Source organism: Oryza sativa, chromosome 1 (assembly GCF_034140825.1).
Source record: "Oryza sativa Japonica Group chromosome 1, ASM3414082v1".
NCBI classification, from domain to species: Eukaryota; Viridiplantae; Streptophyta; class Magnoliopsida; order Poales; family Poaceae; genus Oryza; species Oryza sativa.
The window spans coordinates 40,459,347-40,477,986 of NC_089035.1; the positions used below are offsets into that span (position 1 = coordinate 40,459,347).

At 44.4% G+C, this 18,640-nt stretch overlaps 5 protein-coding genes across 5 annotated transcripts; 3 read left to right on the forward strand and 2 right to left on the reverse strand.

The window, feature by feature from the left end:
• The first annotated feature begins 101 nt into the window (after positions 1-101).
• LOC4324326 (pentatricopeptide repeat-containing protein At1g05600) lies at positions 102-1,802 on the forward strand. Its single transcript, XM_015769542.3, has one exon. It carries the CDS (start codon positions 122-124, stop codon positions 1,604-1,606), a length of 1,485 nt encoding a protein of 494 aa, XP_015625028.1. The 5' UTR covers positions 102-121; the 3' UTR covers positions 1,607-1,802.
• Positions 1,803-1,968: 166 nt separating this feature from the next.
• LOC4324340 (uncharacterized) lies at positions 1,969-4,096 on the reverse strand. Its single transcript, XM_015784629.3, has one exon. The coding sequence runs from the start codon at positions 3,974-3,976 to the stop codon at positions 2,462-2,464; it is 1,515 nt and encodes a 504-aa protein (XP_015640115.2). The 5' UTR covers positions 3,977-4,096; the 3' UTR covers positions 1,969-2,461.
• Positions 4,097-4,959: 863 nt separating this feature from the next.
• On the reverse strand, positions 4,960-6,584 carry LOC4324341 (uncharacterized). Its single transcript, XM_015775550.3, has 4 exons — positions 6,400-6,584; positions 5,798-5,977; positions 5,478-5,657; positions 4,960-5,126 (listed from the first exon to the last, which is right to left on the reverse strand). Exons 1-4 carry the CDS (start codon positions 6,403-6,405, stop codon positions 5,070-5,072), a joined length of 423 nt encoding a protein of 140 aa, XP_015631036.1. The 5' UTR covers positions 6,406-6,584; the 3' UTR covers positions 4,960-5,069.
• Positions 6,585-11,494: 4,910 nt separating this feature from the next.
• On the forward strand, positions 11,495-12,424 carry LOC4324342 (putative lipid-transfer protein DIR1). The gene has a single exon (XM_015775561.3). The coding sequence runs from the start codon at positions 11,886-11,888 to the stop codon at positions 12,219-12,221; it is 336 nt and encodes a 111-aa protein (XP_015631047.1). The 5' UTR covers positions 11,495-11,885; the 3' UTR covers positions 12,222-12,424.
• Positions 12,425-14,388: 1,964 nt separating this feature from the next.
• On the forward strand, positions 14,389-15,613 carry LOC4324344 (non-specific lipid-transfer protein 3). Its single transcript, XM_015782835.2, has one exon. It carries the CDS (start codon positions 14,887-14,889, stop codon positions 15,196-15,198), a length of 312 nt encoding a protein of 103 aa, XP_015638321.1. The 5' UTR covers positions 14,389-14,886; the 3' UTR covers positions 15,199-15,613.
• The last annotated feature ends 3,027 nt before the right edge of the window (positions 15,614-18,640 follow it).

Sequence of the window (18,640 nt, forward strand, 5' to 3'; positions counted from 1 at the left end):
ACAATATTGTACTAGGTGGGCTGAGCAAAGTCGAGTCAGCTACCAGATTGGGCCGGGCCGAGTAGCACGAAAACCATCGCGTGCACGACCACTCCAAAGTTGCTGGAAGTCCGGGACGGCGATGGTCGCCACGCCTGTGCGGTGGCCGCGGGTGCTGACTCCGGCGCACCTCGCCGGCGCCATCCGCCGGCAGAAGAGCCCCCTCGACGCCGTCCATCTCTACGCCGACGCGCCGCGGCGCTACCCGCGCTCCTCCTACCGCCACAACGACGCCGTCCACTCCTCGCTCCTCGCCGCGGCCTCCGCATCCTCCTCCGATCTCCTCCCCTCCCTCCTCCGCCGCATCCTCCCGTCCTCCCCCTCCGCCGACTCCCTCCTCGCCGCCTCCATCCCGCACCTCCCTCCCGCTGCCGCAGTCTCCGTCTTCCGCTCCTCCCTCCCATCCTCCCTCGCCCCGTCTTGGTCACGATCCTTCTCCGCCCTCCTCCGCCGCCTCCTCTCCGATGGCTTGCTTCCCGAAGCGGCCCGTCTCTTTGCGGACTTCGCGGGGAGGCCGGAAGTCTCTCTAGCGTCAGAAGACCTCACCTCGTTGATCACTGGATTGTGCCGTGCGCGGAGACCTGAACTCGCTCTGCAGGTGCTTGATGAAATGTCTAACCAGTGCCTCGCACCAGAGAAGGACGCTTATCGCGCGATCGTGCCTGCGCTCTGCGATGCTGGCATGCTCGATGAGGCCACACACGTTCTCTACTCCATGCTGTGGCGCGTGTCGCAGAAGGGATGCGACGAAGATGTTGTGGTGTACCGGGCATTGCTGGTGGCGCTCTGTGCGGCTGGCCGAGGTGAGCAGGCAGAGATTGTGTTGGATAAGGTGATTAGGAAAGGGTTGAGGTCCTCAGGTAGCCGGCGATCTCTCCGTGTTCCTATGCTTGCTGGGCTTAGTATTGAGGATGCCCAGGAAATCATTGATCAGGCATTGGTTGTTCGAGGTGGGCGTACTGTTGCAAGCTTTGAAGTTATGGTTATTGACCTCTATGATGAGGGAAGATTGAATGAGGCAGACAATTTGTTTAAGGAGATGGGCAAGAAGGGGTTCAAGCCAACAATATACATGTATGAGGCGAAGATCACTTCTTTATGCAGGGAAGGCAGGTTGGATGAGGCTGTGAAGGTGTTGGAGGAGGAATTACCCAAGAATGATCTCATTCCGACCGTCACAACATATAACTTGCTAATGAGGGGACTTTGCAACTCGATGCAATCAATGAGGGCACTCAGATACCTTGGAAGGATGGATAAACAGCTTGGTTGTGTTACTCGGAAAGAGACATTTTCAATCTTGATCAGCGGCTTGTGTTCAGAAAGCCGGTTCATCGACGCAGCACAGATTATGGAGAGGATGGTTAAGGGTCATCATAGACCTGAGGCAGGCGAATTTAACAATGTCATTGAAGGTTTATGTTCTGCTGGTAGAACATATGATGCATTGCTATGGCTTGAGGAGATGATCGACCATGGAGAAACACCTGATGTTCATGTTTGGTCTTCTTTGGTTTCAGCAGCTTTAGGATTAGGAGAAGGCCTTACAACTGCTGCTACGCATTAAGTGGGATTGGGCCAAGTACATTCTTTAAGCACAAAAACATCACTGGTTTGAGCGTACAGAATTAGCCTCTTTTGTATGTAAGTGAAGTAACATTTTTATCATCCTGTTATTTATGCAGTTCCAAAAGGAATATCTGTAAGCTAATTATTTCTGCATGTAGTAACAATATATCTTAAATCTACTTTAGTCTTAATAATGGTTGCGATGAGGAAAAACAGTAAGCTGTTTTTATTTACTATACTTAATACTACATGTTATGAGTTTTGAGTCCACTGCTTAGACGTTAAACAGAGCATTAACTTGTCAATGTGATGTATAAAACCATATTGAAGGTTGATTATATTGTTGCCACAAGATACGAGTTAAATTAACAATAAAATTAGCATGTGGTATTTTGTACATTACAAAATTGCCAGGATTACATCAAGGCAGAGGTACAAAATTGCCAGGTGGCTACATATCTGATGGATCAACCAAGCAGAGTTTACAAAATTGCCGGATCTTCTCCAGACTACTAAAACTGCTGGATCAATCCAATCTAACCTACAATATTATCGGGTCATCGAAGCAGAGCTACAAAATTGCTGGATCTTCTCCAAGCAGAGCTGCCGGTCTGACAGAACTGCTAGGTCTTCTCCGAGCTGAACTGCCGGGTTTCCAAAACAACAAGGTCTTTTCCTTGCATCAAACCTATAGATAGATAGCCCCATGTCCCTCGCTTGTTGGCCAGGAAAATTGCTCGGGAACTTGGCGGCGGCGGTGGCAACATCAGTTGAATCCGGCGGCCATCCAGCGTCCAAAATTGCCGGGTTTCACCGTATTGCGACGGCTACTCTAGACCTTACTGCAGATCACTCAGTCCAATAGCACGTCGAAGTTGCATCCAAAGTCGAAGCCATCGGCCAGATCACTGAGATAATGCAGCTCCTCGAGGCCGGAAGAATGCTGGGAGGCGTCGGAGCACTGGAGGAGATCGTCAATGGAGAACTCCGTCTCGTCGCAGCCGGCCACGTTCGTGACGATGCTCTCGTCACTGCCCGTGGCGATGAACTGGACGGGCGCGTCCATGAAGTTGTCGCTGGTGCTGGTGGTTTGGTAATCGAACACGGTTGTGTCGATGTAGTTGCCGTCGATGTCGCACTCGATGTCGATGTAGGGGTGACCAGCTGATGGCACGATGGCGTTGCACGGCTCGCCGTCGTTGCCCCATGTGCCGGCCGGATTGTGCCAGCAGCCGTTGGCCGCCGGCGCCGGCGCCGGCTGCATTTGGTTGCCGTAGACGCCAATGCCCATGTAGGGGTCACCAAATGATGGCACGATGGCTTTGCACGGCTCGCCGCCGTCGTAGCCCCACGTGCCCGGATCGTGCCACCCGCCGTTGGCCGCCGGTGCCGGCTGCATCTGGTTGCCGTAGACGTCGTTGCCGGCGATGTCCATGTAGGGGTCACCAGCTGATGGCACGATGGCGTCGCAGGGCTCGCCGTTGCCGTCGACGACATTGTTGTACCAGCATTGGAGGTTGCCGTACACGGGCTGGACGAAGGTGGCGTTGCATGGCTGGAAGCCTCCCCACGCGAGCCGGCTGTGGTTGTTGCTGCCATTGCCCGGCATCTGCATCTGCAGCTGGTAGCCGCTCATGTCCACGGCGCCATGGCCGCCCATGTACTGGGCGTTGTTGTACCCTGGCTGCATCAGCGTCACGCCGGCGTTGTACGGATGGAAGGGGTCACATGTCGCCGGTGCATGCACCTCCTGGTGCTGGTAGCCGTGTACGCCGACGGAGTTGGTTCCGGCGACGTCGGCGTCGCGCCGCCGGCCGCCGCCGTCCGCGTCGTCGTCGGCGCCGGGCAGCAACCCGAGCGCCTCCCGCCTCTTGGCCGTAGCCAGCAGCGTGGCGTCGATGGACGCGAGCAGCTGCTGCAGCTCGTCCTGGGACATCCCGTCCAGCACGGCGTCCGGCGGGTCGAGCTCGCCGGGGCGGCCCTTCTGCCGCAGCCTGGCGAGCTTGGCCCTCTCCTTGTCGAGCTCCTCCTGGAGGTAAGCCACGTGCGTGTGCCTCGCCCGCTTCTCCGCCGGCAGCGCGCGGTACCTCTCGATGGCGTCGCCGCCCTCCGGCGACACCCACACGGTCGGCGCGCCGCCGTCGGGCCCGGCGCACACGACGGCGACGGGGATGTCGCACAGCGTGGCGAGCTCCCCGGCCTTCTTGATCAGCCCCGCCTTCCGCTTCTTGTAGGTCGTAGCGCGCGTCTGCGGGTTCGCGATGAGGGCTATGGATGTCTTCCGGCGAGACATCGCTGGAGACGGGAGTCGATCGATCTCGATGGCGAGGAGACGACGGGTGGATTTTATGTGGTAGTACGTGCGCATTATCCCAGTCCGATTCGGACTTCGTATCGGCGAAAATCTGAGTCCGCATTGGATTTTGTTGCAGATCACGTATATGGATCAGACGGCGCCCTGTACTCGGCTCCAGGCTCACCCTTGCCTGTGCGACTATGGCTCAGTTCTAACCCCAAACTTCAACTTCCTCATTTTTTTTTGTTAGTTTCAAGCTTATAATTATTAATGCTTGTGCTAATGAGGTTTAAATCTGTCTTCAAAGGGACTGCCTATACATTTGTCGACAAAATTTTCACCAAAAAATTGACAGATGTAATTATAATATAATCGTAGTGTAATTACACTATAACTTATATGTAACTACACTGTAACTTACATGTAACTACAGTGTAACTTATATGTAAGTGTCACATAATTTTGAATCGTTAGATCTATTACACGATTTGTTTTGGTGAGGAAGAAAACAAATCATAGCACACACATATATGAAAGAATTTGTTCCCACGACCTCCATTTTACCGAAATAACATGTTACGGAGAGATTTTTGAAAGTTACATACAAGTTACACTATAGGTACAGTGTAATTACATACAAGTTACAGTGTAATTACACTACAATTGTACTGTAATTACATACAAGTTACAGTGTAATTACACTACAATTATACTGTAATTACATTTGTCAAATTTTTGGAGAAAAATTTGTCGACAAATGTATAACAAAATCGGTCTTGAAAACGGACGATCGAAAGCACCTCTCTCCGGATAGTCCGGTGAGCCCACACCACCGTTAAGGCGTTAGGTATCGTGAGGCCCTTCCTTTAACTTTGCAACGCGTATCCTATTCGATCTGTTCTGATGCCTCCTAATTTTGCTATCTTGACAAGATTTCGATTAAGATTTATAACGAGCTACGATCAGTGGAGGTGCATAATGGAAAGCGTATTTATTATTATTATTATCATCATCACATTCATTTTTTTTTTGAACGGACATCATCACATTCAATCGAGTCCAAACAGTAATCAGTTTCCATTACTTCCATATCAGCACACAATGTACATACATCTCTTTCTAACACCCAAACCCTTGGGAGAAATTTATTGAGGCTAGTTGTTTTTCAAGCGATGCAGTTCACGCCAAGGCACCCTCCTAGCAAATTCCTCAGCAACTTCTTCTGCAGCACAAACAAAAGATTATAATTAGATTAGGAAAAAAATCGCAGTCAAGTTCAACTAGATCTCCCTGAAATTTACAGTCCAACTTTAATCTCGATTAATAAGCTCCAAGTGTTCTACAAATGCACTACTTAAGCTTTTTGAACAAAAAGGGTAGTGTGTGAGTGTTGCTATTATCCTAAGAAAAGCTAATTGCAAAGGCTCAGCTTATCTCAAAAAAGGTTTGTGTCAATCACATGATAGTACTAGAAGGTAACTAAAGTAAAAGCCACTTGGTCATCACACACAAGGGCCCAGCAAAGATGCACAGATTTTGGAACAAAACACAATTACAGTGTACTACTACTTGCCTTCTTCACCCTGCAGATTAGCTTTGGTGAGATCTTGTACAGGTCCTCATCCACTGCCGTCTTTGGCTTCCACTTCTGCTGCTCATTCAGATACTGCTGCTTCCTTCCTCCCTTTCTCACACGCACAGCATTCGCATTCGCATTCGCGTTTTCTTTCTCCCCTTTCACTCGAACAACGCACTGCATTTTGGTCACGAAATCATCAGTCTAACCGTTTGTTCTTTTGCAGCAACGCTATGACTTAAAACTGAACTAAACTGATATGATAATAGTTAGGTGAAGAAGACTGAAGAAAAGTTCAAGTTTTTTTTTTGTCAGACCTTCTTGTAGTTGTAGGGGTTGGCAGGGAACTGGGGCACCTTGAAGAGGTCCTCATCTTTCTCTGCTTGTGCTGTGAAGAAGAAAGTCCCTGACTCGAAGTATTGGGTGACGGGCATATCATCCCATATATTCCAGTCGCCGAACGCCGGGATTTGGCGCCACTTGCAGTCATCGAGCGCCTGTCAGAGAATGGAACAATCTTTACTGTTAACTTATCTCTGTAAGCAACTCATCCTACATATATGTTTGTGAAAAACAGAAAAGATATGCAGGAAGCAGGGACGTTGATAAAGAGGCATCTGAGAACTGAATCTTTGAGTCAACCTCTCATTGGATAAGGAAAACTTTGAGGTGATCAGGAGATTCAGAAAATCAGAACAGTATATGCCAATGCAGCAGAACATCACCCGTTCTTTTCTCCCTAGAAAAGGCTCTACTATTAAGAGCAGTACAAACACCACATCTCTACATGGCAAAAAAAAGGATCCAAGGCTAGATAGTAGAACACAAGCTAGTTTTGCCACAAGAAGCCAAGAACTGAGATAGAGATTAGTGAAGAAGAGAAAGGCAACGAAATGCAAAGCATTTCTCCATGGCTCACCTCCATAACGCAGTGACAGAAAAGAATCAGATCGCGAAGAGGAGGAGGAGACGAAGAAGACGATCGATGACTCCCAACGATTTCAGGAGACAGGTGAGCAGCAGCAACGGCTCAGTGGTCAAAGCTGTAGTGGAGCTTGCTAGCTAGGCATTGGTCAGTAGCAACACGGCCGCATGCAGATGAGCAAGGGAGCTGGTGGCTGTGTGCATGTATACATAGCCACGCGAAAAAGCTCGAGGAGGAGAGGGGGTAAAGAGAATGTGGGGGCACACACGTACCGAAACTTTGCAGAAAGCCCACAAGAAAGCAAGCGCCCAAAGCAGCCAAGCAGGGCAGTGTGTTTAGCTGTTACTGAACCGAGGCAATGAGTGCTGCACTGCCAGTCTGCTACTGCTGCTTGCTTCACGCTCGTACGCTCTCATCTCACGCACCACCCTATTACCTATTACTCCCACATAATAGGTGACGTTTTTGACTTTTTATTTGCAATGTTTGACCATTCATTTTATTTGAAAAATTAGTGCAAATATAAAAAAAGATAAGTCATATGTAAAGTACTTTTGATAATAAAGCAAATGACAAACAAAATAAATAATAATTTCAAAATTTTTTAAATAAGATGAATGATCAAACATTGATAAACAAAAACTCGAAAAGACAATTAATATGGGACGGAGGTATTACCCCTTGGCCCTTGCTTTACGAGTTTAGTGTCTTTAGTGCAGTCATAATACTGTTCATCCTGTCCCATCTTGCTCGCTCACTCTTGTCAAGGCCCATGCTTACTTCGTTTCAAAATAAATTAACTTTTACACATAAATCTAAATAGAAGGCTATACTTATATTTGTGTAAAACTTTTTTCTAAATAAAGAGTATTTTCAGCTTATCAGCCCGATATCATTACAGATTATTCATGCCATGCATATAAAACACGGTTTCTTCTGAAAACTTTCTATGCAAGCATTATTTATACCAATTATTATAGGCCATTTGTTATATTTATAAGATATATGGTTTGTTTGGACGATGGAAAATAAAAATGATTTCCCGCCATTAAAAGATAACTTTAAGTTCTAGCCATCCAATTTTACCACATCATTTCATCCAAGCCCTCATTTCTCTCTTTTTTTTTTTGAGTAAATTTCACAAAACTACAGGTATTTTGACCAAATTATCACAAAACTACAGATTTAAGGAGTTATATCACAAAACTACATATTTAACACCAAATTTATCACAAAACTACATATTTTAGGTTAAATATCACAAAAATGCATATTTAATATTGAACTTATCACAAAACTACAACTTTTGGAGTTTAAATCCTTAGCACCCTTGTTATGGTGGAGCTATAAACATTATTACTTTGTGATTAAATTGGTTCTAAACCTGTAGTTTTGTGATAATTTAGTTACTAAACATGTAGTTTTGTGATACTTCATCTTAAATGTGTAGTTTTGTGATAAATTTAGTGTTAAATGTGTAGTTTTGTGATAATTTAGTCATACTATCTATAGTTTTCTGAAATTTACTCTCTTTTTTTCATGTCCCGTTATCCCAACAGACCCATAATATTTAATTCTTTCCTACAGATAAGCAAGTAGATTATCCACTAGTTTCTCATCCCATCTGCATTATTTTACCTAAAAAGAGCAGCACTCTGTGTAAACACCTCTCTATCTGTTACCACCTGTCAACCTCTGAGAGGGAGAGTGGCAGTAAAGGTGGTGGCTTTTGGGAGCAAGTCCTGGGGCTGTATGATGATGGCAAACAATGAGTGTGCGTGTCCGATGCTTTTGTCACGCACTGACCGGGTGATAGTCGATGGAGGGCCGGGGCGGTGGTCGTCCCGGCCGGCCGCCCGGTCGGCAGCGCCTGCCCGCGGCCGGGCTGCGGCTGGACTCGAGGACACGCATGTTTAGCGAGAAAGCAGCGAAAGGTGGCCGCTTTTCTTTCCAACCATGGCCAAATCACAATGATTCCTTGGTTGGCCGGCCCCCCCTCTGCACGCTTTGCCCGCGCCATGCGCCTTTAATTTCCCACCCCCCTGCCTTTTTCACCACTTCGCCATTACGGTGACCAGGTCCAGGCTTTGATTACAGCCGTGACGAAACCTGCGTAATCTTGTGTACTTTTGGGTGTGTTCTTTCTCCCTTTCCTAATTTCTATAGTACTAGCTTGCTTTTTGTGCGTACGCTTTTCAAACTATTAAATATTATTATAATTGCTTTGAAATCATAGTAATCTATTTTAATTTTTTTAATTAGTACTTAATTAATTATATACTGATCTGTTTCTTTTTTACAAGTGTGAAGGATTAGTTTATAATCCACTATACGAACACAGTATTACCGTGGCATTTGGCGCTTCCTAACTCCAAAGCTTGTAAACGGTGATTTTCCTAAAAAGAAAGTTATATAAAATATTCTTTAAATACTTTTTAGAATATCTTTTACGTTTATAAGAGTTAATTATTAATTTGTTTATACTCTCAGATAACTATAGAAAAATCATCAATTTCAGCTATCTCAAGCAGTGCCTAACTGCCTACTTACCTGTGGCTCTGGGCTGTCATTTCGATAGGAAAGGAGAAAGTTCTGTACTTAGTAGTACTAGTAGATGGAAGAACTAGTACATTACTTATTACGGAAAACAAGTTACGAATTGCTGCTGATTAGCTCGTGTGTGTATAGTCGTCGTACGTTGAGTATGAGTCAGGTGCGTGAGGTCTTGTACTCTTGTGTATGATGTGTGTCATGACCCTTTTCTGAAAGTCATTCGGTGTGCCACTACTAGTCAGTTCGCCAGAGCATGTATGGTGGTACTATGGTATGATGCTGAAGTTACATGATGGTGGTACTCGGTAGTACTTGGGTATAATAATACATTCTTGGTAAAGAGAGGAGTTCATGATTATGTATGTATGATCACCCCATTGGCACCATGTATTACCACGCAATCAGTTAAAGCAACTTTAATTTAGCCAAGTTGGTATTACTACCTGCAAATGCTTTGGATTTTTCATGTATTGAGGTTTCAAATTAGGCTATATACTGCACCACAAACTACAAAGTTTACAAAAGGAATTACTTCTGGCCGGTCTCAGCAAAGCAAATGGAAGCTTAAGTTTACTGCTAATCTAATCTAAAGTTGTTCTTCAGAAAACAAAAATCTAATGTAAAGTTGTCTACCTAAAGTTACATAGAGCAATGATCCGGGCCATGTACATGTGGATACATCTATATGGGCCTTTTTGTTGGGCCAGCTAAGAACCTTTCGGAATCTGCTTTGACAAAGACAGGTGCTTAGGAACCTGGCGAAAATTTTATACTTCACGGCCCACATATATAGCTACCCAACATCTTCTTCCCCTTCTTTTTCCACTTTATCTTTCTCCAAATTTTAACATGTCTTCTCCTCCTTTTGATTAAAAGTTTACAGCCTCTCTGTTTAGGCTTTTGATGTACCCTCTCCTAATCTTTTTTTTTACCTTCTTTTTGATGGGTAGGCCTCCTAATCTTAGGTACAGTGACAGTGCAGAGTGTCACAAGTGACATCTAGATCTGCTTTTCTTGCCAGCTATAGCTGCTGCAGGCAGCTGTAGCTAACAGTAATTAAGCTTCTGATGGTTCTCATCTACCCTACTTTGTGTAGGTAATAGACATGGTCAATTTGACTTTCTTGTTGTCCATTCCATGGCAGAGCATAACATGGGGCACCGGGACCACTGCTGTGATGCAACCCCCTGCTTTCGTTTTTGGTTTTCTCGGTTCTGAAGTTTGAACAAAAGCTGTAGCAGTGTAACCGATTATTAATCTGCAGAGGCTGCAATGCAGTTCTAAGTCACCAGGTTATCAAACAGTAACAGTAATAGAACTGCATCTGCATAGTTAGAGACACAAATCCTAGCAGTATAGTACAATACTGTAGTGGAGTAGTAGTTACAGTGAGCATCAGAGCATCAGTTGCAACTTGCAAGCCAAACATTCATCAGTTAGATCAGTCTGCCTTAGTAATCATGAGTTTGACAGGCATTTCATCATGCCAAGATATGATTATAATAATTCTGTAATGCAAAGTGTCACAGCCAAAATAGGACTTTTGTGCATATTCTCCCACTCAAACAAAAGAAGACATAATATAGTTTGGTGATCAGAAAGAACATAAAAAAAATCAGAATTGGTCACGTCTAAGGTGGTGTTTACATCCAGGGACTTAACTTAAGTCCCTGTCTTTAGACACTAATTTAGAGTATTAAATATAGACTACTTACAAAACTAATTACATAAATAAAAGCTAATTCACGAGACAAATTTTTTAAGCCTAATTAATCTATAATTAGAGAATGTTTAATGTAGCATCACATAGGCTAATCATGGATTAATTAGGCTCATTAGATTCGTCTCGCAAATTAGTCCAAGATTATGGATAGGTTTTATTAATAGTCTATATTTAATATTTATAATTAATTTTCAAACATACAATGTGATAGGGACTTAAAAGTTTTAGTCCCATCTAAACAGGGCCTAAGATTATAACCACTAGCACTCAGGCCAGGCCAACAAACTGTCACAGCCTCACAGGAATGCAGATAGGTTACTTTTTACTTCACTTGGCCCGGTCCATGTCCCATTCCCGGACGGAAAACTCTTTTAATCACTACTAGTAAGTGGATATCCACCCGTTGATTATTATATCACCTGAATAGTTACAAAAATATTTTAAAAAATAATAAAATAGATCAATATGTAATATATCACTCCACAAACATGTAAGTTAAAATTTAACTTTCTATAAATTGTAATGAAAATAACAAATAAAACTCAAATCAGTATAGATATATTTGCAGTTAAATTTGTTATTTTTGTTAAGACTCTTATAAAATTTGAATTTGAACTTACATGTTTATAGAGTGATATATTACATATCAATTTATCTTGTTAATTTTTTTAAAAATTGTTTCATAATCATTTAGTTGACATAAAATAAAAAGATAGACGTTCACTCACGTGATTAGAATCCATCTCCGACCGACCGCACATACAAAGAAACTCCTACTTGGCGCAGAACGGCGGCCAACTCCAGTCCAATTCTAACCCGAGGCCCCGCCGCTGCATGCCACCATCGGCTTTCCCGCCGGTACGGCCTTGCGCCCAGCAGCATGCACATGGACACATGCAATTGCAAACGCAGCGCGCATGTGCAACAACGCGAGCAGCAATATATGAGTATCTCATCAAATCGTACGCGCGCCTGCATGCATATGGCCGGAGCCGTGTCTTCACGGCCGGCGACAAGCCGGCGAGCACATGGACGCACGTCGTCACGGGTCGCCACGGCGCGCGTGAGATCCCCCATGTACGTACACTCTCTATATATACAAGGACATCGATTGACAGTACACATCGTAGCCTGCATCAACGCAGAGATCGATCGATCACAAGAACAGTAATAAGCTAGCTACCGCACCAACAGTTAATAAGACATGGCCGGCGGGAAGAAGGCGGCGGTGGCGGTGCTGCTCGTGGTGATGGTGGTTGTGTCGTTGTCGGCGGTGGCGCCGGCGGCCGCCGCAGGTGCGCCGTTCATGGTGTGTGGCGTGGACGCGGACCGGATGGCGGCGGATTGCGGGTCGTACTGCAGGGCCGGGAGCAGGGAGCGGGCGCCGCGGCGGGAGTGCTGCGACGCGGTGAGGGGCGCCGACTTCAAGTGCCTGTGCAAGTACCGCGACGAGCTGCGGGTCATGGGCAACATCGACGCCGCCCGCGCCATGCAGATCCCGTCCAAGTGCCGCATCAAGGGCGCGCCCAAGTCGTGCTAGAGATCTAGCTAGCTAGCTTCAGTTACGAGCCAATAGCTAGCTAGCTAAGCTCCCGACTTAATTAATTAGTTTCAAATAATCAATGGTCCAGTAAGATTTGTACTCAATATTTGCTTCTTGGTTTGTCACAGTATTTCATTTGGTATTGTCAAACTATATACTCCCTCCGTCCCTAAATATTTAACACCGTTAACTTTTTTAAACATGTTTGATCGTTCGTCTTATTTAAACTACAACATATATATATATATACCTAGAATCAAAATCTAACAAAAACAAGTTCAAATTCAGTTCAAACTTGCTTTAAACTAGTTAGTAAAGTAGTTAATGTTAATACCTAAGTAATTGAAAAAGTTTCATACTCATTTGAATTGGGTATATACTCAATTTCAACAATGATGCCCGGGCACCATGGAGCACCAAACAAATTTACTATATATATATATATATATATATATATATATATATCATGGAACTTTTTGGTTTGCAGTATATATGGGGACTGCTATATCACGAGATCGTGTTTGAACAAGATAATAACAACTACATAGACTATTAGTGATATCTATTAAGTATCGATACTTGTGAGGTATTAAGGACCTTAATAGGTATCGAATGATATCCATCGGTACTAGATCTAGTACCCCATTGGTACTTGTTGATACCCGTTAATACCACTCGATACTCGTCGATATCAGGATGATAGCAATTGGTACCAGACCTGAGGAAGAGAGAGAAGAAGGAAGCCACGACATTGTCGGTAGGGCTAGGTCAAGAGCCTAGGACAACTCAAGGATGACGAATAGCCTGGGAGGAGGAGCAACTAGGAGGCGAAGAGGATGTCGGTAATGACGAGGAGCTCGCTATTGCACATAAGGAGCGGATCTACCTTGACAATGCGCTTTGCAAACTACTTGCAACCAACGAGGAGCTTCCCCATGATCTCCAACCAACTGCATATTTACAAACCATATATATCAGTATTATGCCTGTTTCAATTTGTACATGTCAAATTAAACCTATATATTTGTAGAATTTGTAGAGTGATGTGTCATTGATATGCATTGAAAACCTTTTATAAACTATTAAGACCACACAAACGATAACTCATCTCCTTAAGAGACAATGATAACTTATCACCGTCAGCACCCACAGGAGTGATAGATCCGCCCAGTCCAAGGATGACGGGAGTGGCGGTCTCGGACTGGGCAGATCCGCCGCCAGTGCCCATAGGAGTGGAAGATCTACCCAGTCCGAAGACGGTGGGTGTGATAGCGGTGGCCTCGGATGGCGGGAGCAACCTCGAACTAAGTGGATCCGCCATGGGATAGCGGTGGCCCATTGGAGCGGTTGATCCGCCCAATGGGAGCGGTTGATCCGCCCAATCCGACCGGCAGCTGGAACGACGATGGCGGTGCCGGCTGTGACAACGACGACGGCCACGGTGACGACTTCAGGTGCAACGGTAATGATGGTGGCTTTGGCTGTGGCGATGATGGTGGTGGCTCCGATGACGTTGGTAGCTTCAGGAGCTATGGTTTCGACTGAATTAGTTTTTTGGAATTTTATTTTTTTTCACTGAAATTGTTTTCACAGACAGACAACATATGTGCCCACGTACGAAAACCCCATATTTGCACGCTGTTGCGCGCGCTGCATATATGAAAATGTGTTGATTTTGGAATACACCTAAATGCAGCTGGCTGCGCATCACCCACATATGAAAATGGATTTTGGTCATCTGCGAAAATCGTTTTTAAGTAGTACCCTACCTTTTTAGCGATTTCTGCTCCGTCCTGCTGCTACCGCGTACATATACAGTACCGCCTGAATCTGGTGGCCGCCGCACGTTCCATTCGCGCCGACCATGAATTAACTTGTTCTAACACCGCGCCGTCCTTGCTCTGATCGAAGCTCTGAACACCACCCAGCCAGCCGGTCGGTCGACGAACCTGGGTAAATAACAGCCACTTGATCCACACAAGATGGCACTCCACACAGATACGTCCAACTAAAATTCCAGCCTCCTCCGTCTTGCCCATTGGCTGATTGGCTTCGCGCTGCAGTCCTCACATAGGGCATGTTTGTGCAGCTTCTAAGCAGCTTTTCATCCAGATTCTGAGAAGCTGTAGTTATAAAATTTAAAAAATGAACTAAAAGCCAAAAGCGGAGAAACTCAGCTTTTCTAGATTATGATAAGCTGGCTACTAATCAGCTGCTTCTCAGAATATTAAGCTCTCTAAATATGCCGATAGAGTACTGTACCGTAATACAGACATGCATTTCACCGTACGTGCCTGCAGTAGCAGACATGCACATGTACAGATGTACTAGCGCAGTTGCGCTACCTGCATGCGTATATACGACCGTGTGCATGCATATGCATGGCCCGGGAATCCACGGCGTCTCGTGAACGTGCCGACGCGATTTGATCTGAGCTTTGCCCATGAGTCCGTGACATAGCTAGCTAATGGAGACAAAGCTAGCGCGCGAGCACATGCACGTCACGGGCCGCGCTAACTTACCCCCACGCTATATAAGCCGACCGTATATAGCCATCTTAGCTACGTACCACACAACGTACACACGACGAACCCCCACGACGCACTTAGCTAAGCTAGCGTATAGTCTCTGATCGATCCGATCTCCGACGACGACGACGACGATGGCCGGTAAAGTAAGCGCGGTGGTGCTGGTGGCGTTGGTGGTGGTGGCGGCGGCGGCGGGCGGCGCGGCCGGGCTGTCGATGTGCGGCGTCGACCGGTCGGCCGTGGCGCTGTGCCGGTCGTACTGCACGGTGGGGAGCGCGGAGAAGGCGCCGACGAAGGAGTGCTGCAAGGCGGTGGCGAACGCCGACTTCCAGTGCCTCTGCGACCGCAGGGACATGCTCCGCAACCTGGAGAACATCGACGCCGACCGCGCCACGCAGATCCCGTCCAAGTGCGGCGTCCCCGGGGCCTCCTCCAGCTGCAAGTAATTTACATTAGGTGATCGAGATGATCACTCTAGCTAGCCAGCTGCAAAATCACACTCTAGCTAGCTAGATGATCGATGATCGATGATCACTAGTGTGTTTCTAGTGGTTAAATAAGTATTGTTGGTTGGTTAATTAGGGGGGGGCTAAGTATGTGATCGATCGATTGCTAGTAGTGGCCGTGTTATGTCAGGCCATCGTCGCGTCAGCTGGATCTTATTTTGTTCTGTTGTTTTGAGTAGTTCACGTTCTGAATGTCGCCAGGCTAGCTGACATGTGCTCGTGTTGCTCTTGCATATATGCATGGCGCAGTCTGCCTGTCTCTATGTATCAATCTTGTGATTCTCTTGTACGTCATTGCTGTGTGTCTACCTTAATCGTGTTCTCATAATAAATTTTGCTGCTTGTTTTGATCTAATAATTTTGCTATCTTGTATATCTGAAATTGGCCCAGGAAGCATTACTGATTAAACAATGGCGAGATTAATTGGATGTTTCAGTTGGCTAAAATCAAAATTTTCCCATTTTTGCATGAATTTATCAAAATTCTTGTTTCCATATATAATTTCTTCGTGACATGCAACGTAAGAAAATCATAAGGTATTTAGTAGCAGCAACATAAGAAGAAGAAATCAATTCCTTGGAATTTCCCCAAATGTGTTGTCTAAAATAAATTTGCATGGAATTTTCTTTTGATAATCTCTACCAAATTGCATGAAATTCTTGAGATTTCTGATCTCTGAAATTTCAGAATGCCCCAAAATTTGGAACATCAGTTATGGGCGAAAATTCATTATGTGTCCATGAAATTGTGACCAATCCCTTCTATACCTCCAAGTTTTGTCCACTTCCTTATATGCATTTTTTTTTTTTGTGCATCACTTCCTTATATGCATTTGAATGTTGGTTTTGATCCCTTTTGGACCCATTTTGTTAGTAGACCATTTAATTCCTATAAAACTGTTCATTTTGTCCTTATGTATAAAGAAATATGAAATTTTGTATAGTTTATTGTTGTTGGAAGTATATAAGGTTGTTATAGAAGACTATTATATTCATGACTTCATTGCACGAGGTATATTCATGGTAATGTTTATTTTTACATATTGATAGAAAAGGTTTAATATTTATTTTATTTCTTTATTAAAAGAGTATGCGCAGTATATTTGTGTGATGCTAGTTTTGTTGAATATTATATGAAAGGAATGCTATCCAAAACTATGTTTACCATTTTAGAAAATGCTCTCTCTCTCTCTCTCTCTCTCTATATATATATATATATATATATATATATATATATATATATATATATATATATATATATATATATATATATATATATATATAATATTATATAAAACTTCGATGTATAATACTTTCTCATACAACAAACTTATGAATATTACAACCACACAACAAATTACTATATTCCCAATAATAGATACAAATTTCTACATACTCCTTGCACGTCCAAGGTTAAAAGCGATATTTTTTACACTATTAAACAGACAACTAATGGTGAATTGATGGGAAGGCTGTGGAAGGGATCAAAACCAAAATATAGGAGTATACAAAGGAGTGAAGAAAATTCAAGGGTATAGAAAAGATTGGCTAAGATTTAAGAGGAATTGAAGGAATTATCTCTTTTTCTATTTGTTGGAAGCATGTAAAACACCTACTACTTCTGTGCAATCCTATTAATTGGGCCAGCACATGGACACGGGGGGAAGGAAAGATGTCCCCAATCTCCCAACATGGACCTATTGACTGTTGAAAAATAACTCACTCGTGTCCTCCAGATTAAGGGGATCTCTAGAACGATGTGCTATCACTCGTAACCTTGTAACAAATTGGTTAGGCCCACTATGCATGTTGTTCATTGATAGGGCCCATAGTCAATGGACAATGCTACAAGCCTACAATGGCTCGATTCGAAGAGCGTATGGCACAGGATTTACCAGGAATACATACTTGCGAGGTAATTTATAAAATGTATCTCTACAAGTCCAAAGTCTATGAGTATGTCCTTCGATGTCGTTGAGACGTTGATTGTAAACTCAAGTTGAGACGTTGTTACATAGAAGTAACGGACTCAACATCAAGCAATTCATAATGAACTAAGGCCCTATTTGTTTCAGCTTATGATTATTATAATCTAGATTATTAAGCCAGATTACTATAAGCTGGATTATAATAAGCTAGCATAGAATAAGCTGTGAGTTGTTTGTTTGTCTGGATTATTGAAGGCATGGATTATTGGGTTTGAAAAGCTAAAGTCTATAATGCCCTCAACTATATGTTCGGTTGATGGCATAGGTGGGTAATTTTTCTCAAGTATGTAGGGGTAGTGGGTCTTTAGCCACTCAATAATCTGAAAAAAGCTCCTCTAGAGCAGCTTATCAGATTATAATAATCTGCTATAATAATCTACTTGTTTGTTTCAGTTTACTCCTAATAAGCTAGATTATAATAATCCTAAGCTGAATCAAACAGGGCCTAAATATCATGAAATCCCTTGGAGTACCCATATGATGAAATCTCCTTTGATGTCGACTGGGCACTCTCTCTCTTTTGGAGCTCCTCTCCTTCTCTGTGGCGAGCTATATGCCTATATAGGTAGAGTGGAGAAGATGGTCGGTCAATAGCGAAAGGCTCGGGCTACCAAGACGATATCGCCTAATTCTAGACTCTCCTTGGCTAGATCTGGCAAGGTGGCTAGTAGACAGCGGGTGGGGCGGAGGAGACCTAAGCTAGTGCACAAAAGTGGCGACAGGGTGCGCTGGTGGTCTTGTTGGTGGTAGGACTAGAAATCAGCCCGCGGAAGGGTGTTGGTTTGGTGTGGTGGAGGGCGCATGCTGTGAACATTTGGATGGTGGAGCCTAAGATAGTGAGTGACATACCACAATGATACGATTGTACAGGGTTCCAAGCGAAAGCCTAGGCTGATGATTTGTTGGGCTAATAGCGGGTACACCTTTGGGCATGGTAATCCCCTTGTGGCACTGTTGAGGTACCTCCTTCCTCCCTATCTTGACAAGAATTTTTAAGTGAAAACCATGTCTAGGTTCCTTGGATGGGTGACGGCAGCATCCTTGGCATCGCAACCTTCGTGGTGACTTTTTTTTTGGAGACTCCGCTATGTGGCTATGTGGTACTGTTGTAGGCCTAACGACAATCGGCCATGCATAGCGATGACAGGTTTGGTGCCTGACTCCCCTCTTAGTAGCATGTGTTTGTGTGGTTGGCACATGGTTCCTAGGTGTACCAACTGCCCACGTGTGCTCTGGTACATGAACAATCTCAATAGCCTTCTGTTGATTACAGTATTTCTTGAAACTTTTTCCCTCGATCTTAATAACATTTGGATTGAGCACTGATAATCTATTAGACTTTGTTCGACAGGATCCTCAAATTTGACAAGGACCTCCGTGGTAACCTTGAGTTA

Coding starts and splice junctions, on each gene's coding strand:
- LOC4324326 (XM_015769542.3), top strand. CDS start 122: ATGGTCGCCACGCCTGTGCGGTGGCCGCGGGTGCTGACTCCGGCGCAC.
- LOC4324342 (XM_015775561.3), top strand. CDS start 11,886: ATGGCCGGCGGGAAGAAGGCGGCGGTGGCGGTGCTGCTCGTGGTGATG.
- LOC4324340 (XM_015784629.3), bottom strand. CDS start 3,976: ATGCGCACGTACTACCACATAAAATCCACCCGTCGTCTCCTCGCCATC.
- LOC4324341 (XM_015775550.3), bottom strand. Junction 5,658..5,797: donor ACCCCTACAACTACAAGAAG/GTCTGACAAAAA, acceptor ACCAAAATGCAG/TGCGTTGTTCGAGTGAAAGG. Junction 5,127..5,477: donor TAATCTGCAGGGTGAAGAAG/GCAAGTAGTAGT, acceptor TTTGTGCTGCAG/AAGAAGTTGCTGAGGAATTT.
- LOC4324344 (XM_015782835.2), top strand. CDS start 14,887: ATGGCCGGTAAAGTAAGCGCGGTGGTGCTGGTGGCGTTGGTGGTGGTG.